Source organism: Denticeps clupeoides, chromosome 10 (genome assembly GCF_900700375.1).
Source record: "Denticeps clupeoides chromosome 10, fDenClu1.1, whole genome shotgun sequence".
Taxonomy (NCBI): Eukaryota; Metazoa; Chordata; class Actinopteri; order Clupeiformes; family Denticipitidae; genus Denticeps; species Denticeps clupeoides.
In genome coordinates, this window is record NC_041716.1 from 18,628,677 (window position 1) to 18,643,710 (window position 15,034).

General features: G+C 45.5%; 2 protein-coding genes across 2 annotated transcripts; both read right to left on the bottom strand.

Moving 5' to 3' along the window:
- Window positions 1-3,110: 3,110 nt before the first annotated feature.
- Window positions 3,111-9,761, bottom strand: adnpb (activity-dependent neuroprotector homeobox b). Its single transcript, XM_028994896.1, has 4 exons — window positions 9,197-9,761; window positions 7,916-8,024; window positions 7,197-7,289; window positions 3,111-7,098 (listed from the first exon to the last, which is right to left on the bottom strand). The coding sequence occupies exons 2-4, from the start codon at window positions 8,021-8,023 to the stop codon at window positions 4,195-4,197; spliced, it is 3,105 nt and encodes a 1,034-aa protein (XP_028850729.1). The 5' UTR covers window position 8,024; window positions 9,197-9,761; the 3' UTR covers window positions 3,111-4,194.
- Window positions 9,762-10,987: 1,226 nt separating this feature from the next.
- On the bottom strand, window positions 10,988-13,997 carry dpm1 (dolichyl-phosphate mannosyltransferase subunit 1, catalytic). The gene is made up of 9 exons (XM_028994901.1): window positions 13,836-13,997; window positions 12,921-13,020; window positions 12,790-12,823; window positions 12,626-12,702; window positions 12,510-12,535; window positions 12,325-12,420; window positions 11,723-11,791; window positions 11,537-11,651; window positions 10,988-11,459 (listed from the first exon to the last, which is right to left on the bottom strand). The coding sequence occupies exons 1-9, from the start codon at window positions 13,964-13,966 to the stop codon at window positions 11,355-11,357; spliced, it is 753 nt and encodes a 250-aa protein (XP_028850734.1). The 5' UTR covers window positions 13,967-13,997; the 3' UTR covers window positions 10,988-11,354.
- Window positions 13,998-15,034: the final 1,037 nt, after the last annotated feature.

The following is a 15,034-nucleotide window of genomic DNA, read 5'->3' on the forward strand; positions in this document are numbered from 1 at the left end:
AAGAATTCCGACAAGGAAGGAGGTGTGGGAGAAACTGATGTAAGCGTCATCTCACTGAAGTGGAGGACATTTTTGCACCAGGTTGCTTCCAGCCCTGGAAAGTAGACAGGAGACGGTACAATGTGCCGGGGCCAGGGCCGGAGAAAATATTGTTCTCTGCATGACTTTAAACGTAACGCTCAGCCTCGCTCTGAGGGATGTTCGGTGAACGGAAGCAAATGAAAATCTCAAATCATGAATATTTTAATACGTGGAAGCCTTTCTGTGTAACACTTACATACTTAATGTTGATCCGTGTGCAGATACCCGTCTCTTCTAAATGAACAGTTTAGGTTGCGTAAATTCACCAAACATGCATGTTACTTGGAAAAGAGGCTCTATCATGCTGCTCTTCGGTGGGAACAAGATTCAGAAGCAGGGCACAGATTGTGCTTGTGGCCCAGGACCAGATCAGGAACTGTGCAGAGAAATGTCCCACTGGGTCTTGGAACGTTGGACAGGTCTTCCTCATAAAGGGCCAAACCAACCTTTTACAGGAGACTGTGTCAAGCAAACACGATGCTGCAGCCAGAAAGCTACTCCTTAAGGGGTCATCATCGTTTTTTCCCGTAATGCAACGTATTCCCACAGGCTACGACTTTGGAAGCACCACTCTGGAAACACTACTAACAGATTAAAATGTTTCCACCATTTCAGATGTTTAATCGCTTCTTGAATATTCTGATATCTGGCGTGAGCCCAGGCCAGCTATTCATTCTTTCTTTGTAATACTCTACTGCCCCCTAATGGTACTGTTAAAGGAGTACAGATTCTCTGAAGTTTTTTGAAGGGCTCCTCACATTCATTTTCCAGAACAGAACTGAGTGTAAGAAACTGGATCATCAGTAAATTTTAAGATTTTAAGAGAACACTGTCCATTAATATACCATCACATTGATAAGATGTTCTGTCCAGACATTGTTAATGTACTTTATGACCCTGGAAGCTGGAAATTGAGCGCTGCCAGACCCCTGCAAAATGACCTCCAGCAGGCGTGTGTCTGTTCAGACCCCATGAGGGTGGAATGAGGGCCCGACATCTACAGGTGGGGGTCGTGCAGCACATTTGGCATTTGCCAGAGAACATCACGATTGGCAAATTCGCCACTGGCGATGACACACTGAGCACATGTGATAGATGTGACAGAGTCTGGACACACCATGGAGAACGTTCTACTGCCTGCAACATCCTCCAGCATGATCCAGCAATGGTGTGGGGCAGTGGTGGCAGTTTAAGGAAGAGGTCCTGTAATCAGAAGGCTGCCGGTTCGATTCCCGATCCGCCAAGGTGCCACTAAGGTGCCACTGAGCAAAGCAACGTCCCCACACACTGCCTGTCGTGGCTCACCAAGGGGGCTGTATGCACTGTGTGCTGTGCTGGCTGTGTGCTTCAATGACAAACACCTACATTTTCACAGCCCTCCATGTGCTCGCCAGAGGTAGCTCGACCTCCGTTAGATACCGAGATGAGATCCTGAAACACCTTGTGAGACCATATGCTGGTGCAGTTGGCTCTGGGTTCCGCCTAATGCAAGACAATGCTAGACCTCATGTGGCTGGAGTATATCAGCAGCTCCTGCAAGACGAAGGTTTTGATGCTATGGATGACCCGCCCGTTCCCCAGACCCGAATCCAACTGAGCACATCTGGGACATCATGTCTCGCTCCATCCACCAACGTGGATGCCTTAGTCCAGGTATGGGATGAGGTCCCTCATCATGATCATGTCCAGGCGTTGTAGGGAGGTCACACAGGCACATGGATGGCACACACACTACTGAGCTTGCACTATTTTGTCGTCAGCATATTCAACTATGTAAAGAACAAAGTATTTAATAAGAAGACTTCATTCCTTCAGATCGAGAATGCCTTTATTTTCTGAGCAGTGTATAGTCCTTCATTCATCGTTTGTGCTCTGCTAAATTTAAGGGTCTTTTGTCAGACAAATAAAATAAAAAGAGAAATAAACCCACAAAGCATAACAGACCTACATATTTTTTCATCGCCCCCTTGTGGTCTCGAAAAACTATTGATCCATGCTGGGTCAACTCATTTACAAGAGTAGGTACCGCAAAACTTCAGCATGGTTTTAGATGTAGCCCAATTTGAATTGTTCAATTCAAAAATGACCCTTGATTTACGTAACCATGGCCACTCTTATTTTTAACGTTAAGTCGGAACTGAAAAAGGGAAATATCACCTGGCGAGAGAATTACTTTACTATCGAAGATGCACTGGCAAATACCAAGTTTGCACATGACTCAAACAGCTCTCATAGCACTTACATAACAGTCATATACATTTGGAACATAAATTCACTATCATCTCCGAAAACAGACGAGAAAAGCCCATCCAGGCCCAGTTCAGTCATATCCACCCGCAATTCCTCAAGCGCTCCACTGGGAAACATGAGCACAACTCCCCTCTCCACCTACAGGGGGCACTATCAGCATCATTCCAGCCTCCTCACTGTCTCCCCCATTCACTCCTCCACTCCCTCCCCCGTCTGTTCTAGAAGCTCTTAGAACATGACTACAGCCACCCCCCTCCACCCTCCCCAAGCCTGTCGGTTGGGCCTACTCTCTCCCTCCTCTCCTCTCCCTATTTTTTCTCTCAGCCTGTAGGGGGGAGGGCGATCTCTCTCTCATAGGGGCAGTTTCCCTCCATTTTGTAGCCTCCTTCTCCGAGAGAGGAGGCTCTTGGGCTTCCTGTGAAATATTCACTGTATAACACAGCAAAGGCCACGTGGCTTCCAGAGCACCAACACTTCAATCGAACACTGTGATCAGCCATTGTAGAGATGAACAAATATCCATCGCTTTCAATTCACACTCGTCGGCAGAATTACTGCTTCCATTTGGGGAAGCATCTGCCAGCCCATCTCATTTAGGCTGAACAATTCACTTCAACTGAACCAAGCAATGCTTCGCACCAATACTCCGAAGTCGCAAAAAGTTGCATTTCTGCTTCTGATGTAAATATGCTTTTGATTGCAACAAATGCACAGACTGATTTGATTTTTCTATATACAGGCAGACAAAATGCTGAATCTGGAGCAACAGGCAACAAAGGTGAGAAGCACAATACAGCACTTTATTGTTCAGAAATGCATAAGTGACAACAAACAAAAAAAACAAAATGAAAAACATATATACACACAATAAAGATAATAATAGTGAGTGCTCTCTAAACACCGAGGGCAACTTCAAGAACCTCATTCTTCTGAGGGGGTAGTACAATGGTTTAAAGTAAAAGAAAGTAAATACTTCTCAGCAGATGCTGAAATTTACCACAGTCTAGTCTACAAACACAGAGCTACAGCAATAGCTAAATCAGCTCCAACTATATGGCCCCATGGGCGCACGTAGGATACAGTGGGTGAGGAAACCTCTTTTGTAGGATGAACCAAAAACCTAATAATAAAAATGATAACTTTTAATAAAAAAAAAATATTAATAATAATAATAGAGTAACAAGCAAAAGCAAAAGAAGGTTCCTTATAATTGCATTTCATATATAGATATATTATTTTTTATTTTAGCAAAAATGCGATAAGTTTTCTGTTTAAAGAAAGAAAAATTATAAGGTGAAACAAACCACCAAAGCCACATCCATTACCTAAGTGAACCATAGTGAAATGAATGACAGTTTAGCATGTGTACAAAAAGAGCATTTTTGCTTGATGAGAACACCTAGGTCAACATGTCTTCAGATGTGCCTAAAATGTACAAATATACACTAGTGCTATTTTGCATGTCTAAATGAAATTCAACAATAAATGTAAATTTGAATTTTGTAAAAAAAAAAGCCACAATGTAGTTTGTGTGTAAAGAAATATTAAAGTAGACTCAAGGCAAAACATTTACTGTGGTTTGGTGCATTTTCAGTGACTTTTCCCTGCCCTGGGGTAAATTAAATATTTTTCATTCCCCGTTCCTTTACATTTTGTAAATGTACTATATTCAAATTTTAAAGAAACATCACTGCTCAAAACCCAAAGAAATGGCTTCTGGTAGGAAAACTTGTCTCTGTTTCCGCCATAACTGTCGTGAGTTCACATGAGGCAGGTTGTTGGCTTGTTTCATGTGTAACAAACGTAGCACACAAGTATGATTAGTGTCTTAAGAGTGCCCATGTACACCTGTGTGAGTGAATTTTAATCCACATCCATCGGGCAGACCTGCTGTTTGCCAAGTTGGGCCCCAGAATCTGATTGTCCAATTTTGGCCATGACACCTGGCTGGGTCTCTTGGTTCCGTTTTACACCATTCTCGGGCTCGTCCCCGGGCCAATAGCCATTCTCCGTATGGGACACTGTTTCGGACAAGGACTCCTCTGCTGCATCATCATCGCTTTCTGCGGCCGCTCGAATCTCCACACACATGCTAATTGAATTTTGGTCCTTAATCATAGAGTTCTTCTTCTGTTCTTTATCCCAAACTCTCTCTTCTTCACTGTCTGAGTCGACCGTGATCGGTTCTGCGTGCACGAGTTCACTTGGTTTTAAGGTCCTCCTGATTGTCTCATTTTGGTCACCCACCAAAAGTCGTCCCTTGGCACCATTTGACTGGGCTGTAGCACCAAAGCCATTTGCATTAGTTCTAACACCTTCTCTCACACAACGAGTAAAGGACTCTGCAGACCTACCCATAAAGGCGTGGGATGTCCGGCTTTCTGCGGGCTCATGAGGTTCAAAGAGCCACTCATGCCCAAAGTCCAAAGCGTGTTTCAGGCTATTGACCTCACACATTTTGAACCCAAGCAGTACTCTAAACTGTCGCGTCTCGCAATCATGCACGCATTTTCGTCTCCTGTTGACAAAATGGCTGCCAATATCGGACTTCCAAAGCCAAAGACTGGCTGCTAGTTTCTCCACTTCTTGCCTTGTTGGGTAGGGCTGCTTGTTGAAGTACTTCGTGAGGAAGGCCTTTCGAGCCTCGTACGACTCATCCTCGTGGCCCTTTGGATCAAGAGCTAAGGCCACTGGCAGGGCGTTTTTTTCTGCAGACGAGCCAGCCGGGTCGCTGGTTCCTATCCGCCGTCTTTTTGGGTCTGTAGAATCAGGATTGTCCACACCAGCCCGTTTGAGGGAGGCGCTGTGTCCTTGGGTGCCCCTTGAAGATGAAGAAGTCCGGCTCTCCTTTCCATTCTGGGTTTTGCCCACCCCCCGACAGTGCACCAGATGAAGGGTGATGGTGGACGCAGTCATGTTGCTCGTGTAGACACCCAAGCAGTGGATGCACTTGTAGGTCAATTTCTTCTCCACAGGATGCACAGTCTGGATTACCTGATGCCGCTCTCGTAGGTGGTGTGCCAGAGCATCTGATATTGGGCCCTTAAGAATGGAGAAGCACAGCGGACATAAAGTCTTCCCAACATCTTTCTTGTAGGGAATTGCAGCTTGTGGCACACTCTTGACTGGTGCAACATCCTGGACCTCTGTGGGCACCTTTGGGGGATTCGGTGGACTGGATTTCTTTACTGTTGGAGAGGTTGAGGCATTGTTTTGGGCATGGAAGGCCACAGACTCCTCAGGGGCATCCCGCATGTTGTAGGTAGTAACAATTAGCTGAACATTCTTGGGGTTGCCCTGTTGCAGCGTGAGATCAAACGTGAGCGGAGAATCAGTGCGTGGACCCACAGTCTCCTCGGGGTGAACGCTGCGCATGTGTGCCACCATCTTCTCCACATCGTTGAAGGTAGAGCGACAGTGAGGACAGGCGAGGCCGTGGATCAGCATGTGGTTGAGCAGTGTGTCGCTGGGCAGGTAGCGGTTACAGTACAAGCACTTGCTGGTAAAGTTGTGAATCTTCATGATGTAGTTGGCCACGGCAGGGACCTTTTCGGCCTTGTGCTCCTTCTCAAAATGTGAACTGTATACATTTTCTGGGAAGAGCTCGTTGCATATGGTGCAAATTTTCCACTTTTGGGTGTAGGAAGTGCCAATCACTGAAGATCCCCCTTTCTTGGCCGTTACTGATGCCACGGTAGTGGCTGCAGCCTGGACACGCGAAGTCAGCGGTGATGTCTTTAGCACAGAGGATGATGCTATCAAAGCACCAGCGGCCGTAGGACTGCGAAGGCTCCCAGATGGGAGGTGATGTTTGGCTGTGTGGGACTGCTGGGGTACGGACACTTGTGCATTGCCTGGCAAAGTTATACGGACCTGCTGGCCTCCAATGGATAGTGACTGCGTCGTGGCCCCCGCCTTGAGGCTAAAAGTACCCTGCTTCAAAGGAACACCCGACAGGATCCCTGCCGAGCTCAGTCCAGCTTTTGGGATTACAATCCTGCTCAACTGTTGGGCAGACAGTTGGCGCACCCCCGCAGCAACCAGGGTGCCTTTGGGGTTCATCCCAATGATTCCCTTCTCCCCTTGAGATTTGGGAGAGACCATGACCATGGACTTGGTTCTTGGCACCACCACATTGGTGTGGCCAATCATAGCAGTCACTTGATAGCCAATACGCTCATGGTCCTCAATAACGTGTTGCACCAGTGCTTCATACGTGCGAGGGACAAAGAGGCAACGCTTGCAATGGATTCCAGAAGTGCTGGCGCTGTTGGCATTGCTACCGCTGTTACCAGAGTCACCAGAGGTACATGCAGCCGTCGTTGTTGCTCCGTTGGGTGGCGTTGCTTTCTCACCGGGTTTAACCATGTAGGGAGCAGCCACGTGTTGGAAGTGTTCCCGGTATATGTGCTTACGAACCACGTTGTATAGCGGGTCCCGGTAAGTACATTTTTTACAATAGTACACTGGCTGCTCCACGCTGTTACCTCCCTGCCCTTTGTCCAGACGCATGCCATCCTTCAGACCCGCCGCTGAGCCCTGTGCACCAGCAGAACCCTGCCGCAACATATTGCTGGGCATGTGGAACAACTTGATGTGTGTCTCCAAGGTCTTTTTGTTGCCATTGTACGTACAATAAGGACAGTTGAGGAGGATACGATTTTCAAAGTCCTCACTGTGGACATTGCGGAAGTGGCTTTTGTATGCAGAAAAGAATTTGGAGGAAAATGGACACCCAGAGCAACAAAAAGGCTTTGAACGATAATCCTGAAGGAAAAGAGAGAACAAACAAGCGCATTGAGTCAACAGAGACAATTAGTGTAAAATTCCAAGCATGAATGAAAGGTGGAGGTGAAACAACTCACTTGAGATTTTGTAAGTGAAGGATCCCACATGCAGACATCCTCCCATGTAGTGTTCTTAATGTAAAACTCATTAGGAACAAAGTCTTTGAAGTCCTGTAGCAGGAATGACAGATTTTGCCCATTTATTTACGTATTCAGATGAATTAATAGCACAGCACGATACAGGAAACAGACTACTGACAAATAAACCATATTAGAGTCATTTGAACTAATATAACAGGGCCTGTGAACCCTAAGGAATGTCTAATACTAATGATAAAGCCTGTCACAAATACCCAGTTAAACAAATCATTTAAAAAAACTGACAGTTTCTTTGAGGCAAACAACTGAGTCATGTTGCTACTAACTACCAGGGTATGAATTATGAAGCTAATAAGCTAATCTTGAACTTCACATTTAAAATGAAACTCATGCAGAGGTTGATAAAGACAAATTTAAGGTTTCACAGCTCTGAACGAAAAGTGTTTATGTAGTGATTACTAACTTTACACAAAGGGAAACCGTTTAATAAAATATGTGAGAAACTAAACGCTAGAGGTTACTGCAAATAAATAAAATGTATTCAAATTTTAAATGTTATTGCATTAGTGACATAACTTCAGTCTGACATGCACTAATTGAACTAAATAAAACTAAAACCAATGTACATATATAGAGAAGTGTTAAATGCTTTGCCCAGCCCTTACATAAACAAAGCATGTCACATGTCACAAACTTACATCAACATGGTCCTTGCAAAATTGTAAGCCTATGTCTCCCAGGACTTTCTTGACACTTTTCCTGGCTTTCCGTAAACTGCCAAGGTTGTTGACTGGAAGCTGAAACATGCTGCCCATTTGAAGAAAATAGAAAACAATTGTTAAGAATGAAAGTGCTGGCAAGTTGTACATTCTTAAATCTGAATTCATTTATCAATTAGTAACAGTTACCCATTTAACCCTCAAAATAATCCTGAAAACAAATGGGCCTTAATCCGTGTCAAAGGTCACACGAGCAGCACCAGGCCAACACAGGCTTCCTCGAATGACCCTCTCCAGTGCAGACACTGCTGGACAGTGGGCCGAGCTGGGAGGACCGCAGCCCACCCCCTTGCTTTCTCCCATCCCTTGTAGATGGCGCTATAGGACCTTTCCTCTCTCCTGTTATATAAGCTTCTCCCTTCTGCCACCCCCCTCCCCTCCCACCCATCCCCTTTCGTTATTTTTTTTAACCTCCCTCACTGCAATCCTGGGATGGCGCCTCCTACTGAGCCAGCAGGGGATGACAGCATCTACAACATGTCTGCAGAGCACTTCTGGGTGGGGGCAGCAGATTATGCAGGGTAGGTATCTTAGAGAACTGCAACGTTTTACACCATCTGGTAATGTACTGACAGGAGTTCACACAATACATGTGAGGAAGGTGCATTAAAGCCAGAAATGGAACATACACACATGCATATATATTAGACACACATATGAACTTCTGAAGATGCAGTACTGCCAGGACCCATCCTGGTCCTTCTACACCCTGATGCACAGCGTTGCACAGCACCTGCCCCCCTGCGCTGCTCCATCCAGTCACCCTTCTATCTGCACTACAGTGTCAACAATACCAACGAAGAAGACACAATTATTAATAATCCGTCAACTTCCACCCACTGCACACAACACACAGGTCAAGGCGATGCACGTAAATATAAACACAATGCCATACACACGGTGTGGACGTCACCCTGCTGCATGCTGGGGTTTTACCTCATGCCAACTTCAGCACTGCGAGTTGACGGCCCGACAACTTAATTGGACGAAACCGAACACATTCACACACACACGCACACACAGACACACATCACATGAAAGGAAACAGCGTCCCCCGGACTGGTGCGCGTTAGCAGAAGTAAAAAATATATATTATATATATATATATCACACGGGACATTAACCAGCCCGCCGGGTCTGGGGAGACGTCGTCCCCGAGGTCCCCTGGTCGGCTAACGCTGGTTAGCATCGGTGAGTTACCTGGCTCCGGGTCTGCGCCTCCCTCACGGACACGGGACTGCAGGTGTAAGACGGGTCACGGTCCTCCCTTCTTGTCACGCCGGGGCGCGGGCGCAGGAAGCGGCCACAGCGCCGCGCCAGGAGCGGGTGGGAGCCGGAGCTCCGCGGCCGGCCGAGACGGAGCTGCCGCCCGCCTCCCTCTGTTCAGCTGCCGGGACCGGGCTCCTGACAATCATCTAGCTGGCTGAGCCCCGAAAAGCGGCGCTTACGCGGGCGGCCCGGGGAGCGGCGGCGGCCGGAGGTCCTTCAACAGGCAACGTGATCACCCGTTTTCCCCAAATCCCCCAATTTATGTGCTAATTGCTCGCAATTAAATCCGGTCCACTTCATCTCCCGCACAGACAATACAGCCCAATAGAGCGCCTGCCCTGTCCAAAATGGCGTGTCTAAAAGGGCGGAAGTGACGTATGCGCCTCATTAGCATAAAAACTCATTGTGCCGACAGAGAGAGCCGTTGAGTCTGGAAAAATCACGGAGGGTTCGGCCCGACCCGCCGCCCGTGAGTCGTCTACCCGACGTAGAGCCGCGCCCCGTCCGCCTGAACCGGACCAAAGCGCCGGAAAGGCCGATGGCGTCGGATAAGGCTGCTTTCTTTGCCACTTTCACCACTGGGATAAACAAACCCAATCTGTCGTTTGCGGGTTCGGGCCCACAGGGGGCGCCCTGCCGGGAGCTCTGCCACCCTTTAACGCATGCGTTGAGACTACATTTGGCGCTTTCCCCCCGCAGAGGGTCGGATGTGTACAGTGCCTGAGAACTTACGCATGGTCGGAGTAGTATCACATCAGGCGGTGGCGCTGTGCTGCTCACCGGCACTACTTCTCAGTGTTCAGGGCCCGGCTCTGGCTCCGGCTCGCACTCCAGACTGACACGGACTGGGGCCAGATGTGCTTCTCACATCTGTGCGTCCATAATACACGCCAAGCAAACAATTACGGCGCCCCGCTAGGGGTTATAACTGCCTTATTACATGTGACATGTCACTTACCACTGGTTAATATACCATTGCATTTGGTGGCATTATTTAAAGGTACATGACAGTAAAATACTCTCATGAATTGTATTGTTCTGCTTGAGCTTCCACTGAGCAGTGGTGAAGAAAAGCGTCAGTAATGAGCCTGTATTGATTGTTCAACAATGAATTGTTGCTAACGCTTTATTAGTGTTCCACTGCTCATATAAAATTATATAATAGTGGAACATTTGAGCAGATATTTTGTGAAAACACTAGTCAGCCAGAGGTCAGTGTGTTTAAGATGGAAGGTTAGCGAGTTCTTTGGAAGGGAAGTTAATTTAAAAAAAAAAAAAACTAAATGGAAGTGAAGTGATATTGTGAAACACTGCAGCGCAGCACATGGTGACACAACAAAATGTGTCCTCTGCTTTTAACCATCACCCTTGGTGAGCAGTGGGCAGCCATCACAGGCGCCCCAGGGAGCAGTGTGTGGGGACGGTGCTCTGCTCAGTGGCTCAGGATTCGAACCGGCAACCTTCTGATTACAGGTCCGATTCCTTACCCGCTAGGTCATCTCTGCCCCTGGGTTGAAGGTGAATACTAAAGCAGCCACACCGACAGCCTCTCCACTTCTATTTCAAACTTTAACCTTCATTTGAGGGAAAATTTGTTTACATTTCTTCTAAAAAACTTGCCGTATCCTCTATGGGCCCGTGTTCATAGTAGAAGATCTGCAATCTTCTTCCATGTGACACAAAATACTCTCTGTCATATAACAATTAAATCTTGAACAAAGGAACCATACAAAATCTTTTATTTTTACACCAATGACAATTACAGAGCTTCTACAGAGGTTGTGACTGTTGAACTTTGTGTTTATTTAGACACCAATATTAACACCTATAGATGTTTATATATATATATATATATGTGTGTGTGTGTGTCTTTCTTTTAAATGTTCATTTGTTTATTTATGTATGGGTTTTCATTGTTTGAGATGTTTTTGTATTTTGCAGTGAAATTCATGTCACAATACCTTAAAGACATACTGTTAAGTGAATGTATTTCTGGAATGCACATTGTACATGTATCCTGTTAATATTGAATGAACAAAAAATTGTACTAAATTTTAATTTTGCTACCAGTTCAGTTCAGATCAACAGATCAGGTTGTTGCAAACAAGGTTAGAAGTCCTTTCACAAAGGAGACAATTTCATTGCCCCCCAGTTTGGACTCTCCGTAAACACGGTCCACAAACGAGATGGGAACCTGTAGGAGGAAAGAATTCATTCAGACACCCAAGAGGAGGGCAGTGATACACGTGGTGGAGATTTATTGGATGTCACCTCTCCAACGGAGTATCCCAGTTGTCGGGCTCGCACGATCATCTCCATTTGAAAGACGTAGCCTTTAGACACACATCGCTCCACCAAGCGCTCCAGAACTTCTTTCTTATAAAGTCTACAACACACAGAGGCGATGATGACAGAGGGCACAGACACACACATAAACTCACAGAAACACACACTCACCTAAAGCTCCCAGTCAGGTCTGAAGCCCCGGGTCTTAAGAGCACTTGAGTAAGAAAATTTGCCCCGCGACTGTAGAAAAAGTCAATATCAACATGACGGAATGAGAAAATGAATGATTGCATAAAAAAGGGCATAACTCATAAATAATAAATATTTATTCTTATATATACTGAAACCTTCAGGAAAGTTCAGTTACATGCATCAAAAAACAAGATCAAGGGAAAATGTCATGACTTGTTAATAAGCACTTTTAAAATAATGAAATTGATCATCAAGATTTAACAGTATTCTTTTCCTTGGCATTGCTAAAATGTTTTTAAAACATTTTAAGTGAAAAATATCTGCATGGATAACCACAGAAGAGTATTTTCACAAGTTTCGCACAACATGAAATAAAAAACAAATCCATCAAGATCCAATTTTGGAAACCCTGTAGTGGAATCTGTGGCCTGTACAAAACTGGCAAAGACAATCATGTTCAGCTAAAGTAGCTATGATATCATCATATTTTATGATGTCACATAATGAAAATTGATAATAATTAATTGGCTTCACCAATAATCTCCTCCTATAACCAAACAAATATAAAAAGAGAAAGTCACCTTATCAGCTTTCGACGTAAATCCCATCCATACACACCTCCATCACCTCTGTACCTTGTACCGGAGACCAAATCATATCCACCTTCTTTCTGTTTTCTGAAACGCAATCATGCCAGAAGTCCACTGTGTCACATGAACACGGTCACAGATTAAAAATAAGACCCATGATGGAGGGCAGGACTCACTCTATAAACCGTGGGATGAATTTAGGCTGCAACAAGAGGAGAGGACAACATTTGCTCCACGTCTGCATACAATAAATATAATTAATACACGTCCAAAAAAAAAACTGCCTGCTCACATGATGAGAAAGATCAGCATCCATAATGATGACAAAATTCCCAGTGGCGTGCTGAATACCATGGATGTATGCGGTTCCTATGAAAGGACATGCACGTACATGAGTACAGAAACTAACAGTGATGCTTGATGTCTCTTATATTTGGGAAAAATTAAATCCCTCACCTAAACCCAGCTTCTTCGCTCGGGGTCTGAGGAGCTGTGAGACGGGTGAAGAAAAACTTGACAGGGTTAATAATCTCAGATCACTCTTTCAAAAAGACAATTAAAAATAAAATAAATAAAAATTCACTGACAATCCTGTCTTCGCCGTAGATTTTCTGCAGCTGTTCAGCAACCTGAAGGGTCCCATCTGGGCTTCCGTCATCAATTACAATGATCTCAAAATCGTACCCACTGCATACAACAGAAACAGGTACAACAGGACTGGTTTACCACAGTCATTCAGACATCAATTACAGTACCATTTGAAATAGATCCTCATTGAAAAAAAACGGAACCCCACTAATGCGCTATTGGCGGCTAAACTGGAAAAGAGAATCTAAACGACAGGAAGTAGTTGTGTTGCCAGGATATATAAAGGCTTTGGGCAGAAGAACAAAATTTTGCTGGTCTGATGTCTCGTACACATAAATAATTATTCAATAATTTGAAACGTTCATCAATAGGGGTGTTCGACATTTTGATATTGATATTTGGTCCTCTACAAGCACCACTTAGATAACTGACTTGGCCCTTAAATATCTTCTTTTCAACTGTATGCATTTTAGCTTTTTGATCTTTCACCTAGAATTCAGTACCAAGTTATGTAGTCTTGGCTGAATTATTAATGCAATATGATCCACCCAGATCGTACACAGCAACTTGTTTTTAGATTTTCAGTGAACCATAGAATATCACAACATCTTCAGTATCACAATATACCGTGATATAATCGTATCGTATCGTGAGATCCTTGCCAATACACACCCCTACTCATCGAACAGCTGTAAGCTGTTGGGAACTTTTCTCACTCCAGCTAGAACCTACCAGGCCGAGAACATCGCGCATCTAAGCAAACTATATAATTATTCAGAGTTTTCAGCTGTCTATGAGTAAAACTTCTTACCTAAAAGCCGGAACTTTGAAACGAGCAGGAATCTGACAGCTCACCACAGCACAGCTGATGTAGCATTAGCCAGTTAGCTTTGTAATTTGTCTGATGCGCTCACCTGTCACCAAAATACTTCACCAGCAGCCAGATTATGAGCGGCAGATTTTCTCTTTCATTGTACGTGGGTAGCAGCACAGAATACTTGTCGCCTCGCTGTTGACTCTTGTTAGTACTTCTCCTGGGTGCCATGTTGGAATGTTTCTGTTGTCAGTGCGGAACAGACCGGAAGTTGGGGCTACAGCGAAAAGGGTCCGTGTTTGAAACAAAATCCTTTCTACGTTCCGACGGAACAAAAAGTCCCAGCTAGAACAGTGTTTCCCAACCCTGGTCCTGGAGGAACGTCTTCGCTCCAGCCCGACCTTCCTTAGGCTCAGGTGTTACTTATCGGTTGTGAAGCCACGTGGGTTGGACTGAAAATTTCCATCAGGACCAGGGTTGGGAAACAATGCACTGGAAAGCGCAATTACTTTTTCCGAACCAAATCCGCAGTAACCGCGTTCCGTTATCCAATGTACATAAACAGTGCTCCCTACTACCTGGTCAGCGAATGTCCGATTTACAAATTGCCCCATTCTAAACACCTTCCAATGTAACATAACAGAGGACACCTGGACTGCAGCAGATTATAAACGGGGCCTCCACGTGCCTCAGTGACCGCCCTACAATGCCTGGACATGCTCCTGATGAGGTGGAGGATGGTCTCCTGAGGGATCTTCTCCCAGACCTGGACTAAAGCATCCGCCTACTCCTGGACAGTCTGTGGTACAATGTGGTGTTGGCAAATTTACCAATCTCTGTGTTCTTTGGCAAATGGCAAACATGCTGCACGGTGTTGTTGGCAAATGGCAAACATGCTGCACATCCACCTCTGGATGTCGGGCCCTCATACCTCCCTCATGGAGTCTGTTTCTGTGTGTTTGAGCAGACACATGCACATTTGTGGCCTGCTGGAGGTCATTTTGCAGGGTTCTGGCAGTGCTCCTCCTGTTCCTCCTTAAACAAAGGTGGAGGTAGTGTCCTGCTGCTGGGTTGTTCCCCTTCTCCGGCCTCCTCCACGTCTCCTGATGTAGTGGCCGGTCTCCTGGTACAGCCTCCATGCTCTGGACACTACGCTTAGAAATCCCTATGGGATTTTAGCGAAAGAACATGTAATCTCCAGTAGGAGATGGAGGAGAAATTGCACACTACTAGCCGTACTAGCACATTACACAGAGTGCTCATATGCATAACACAATTGACACACACAGTAGTCAAGCA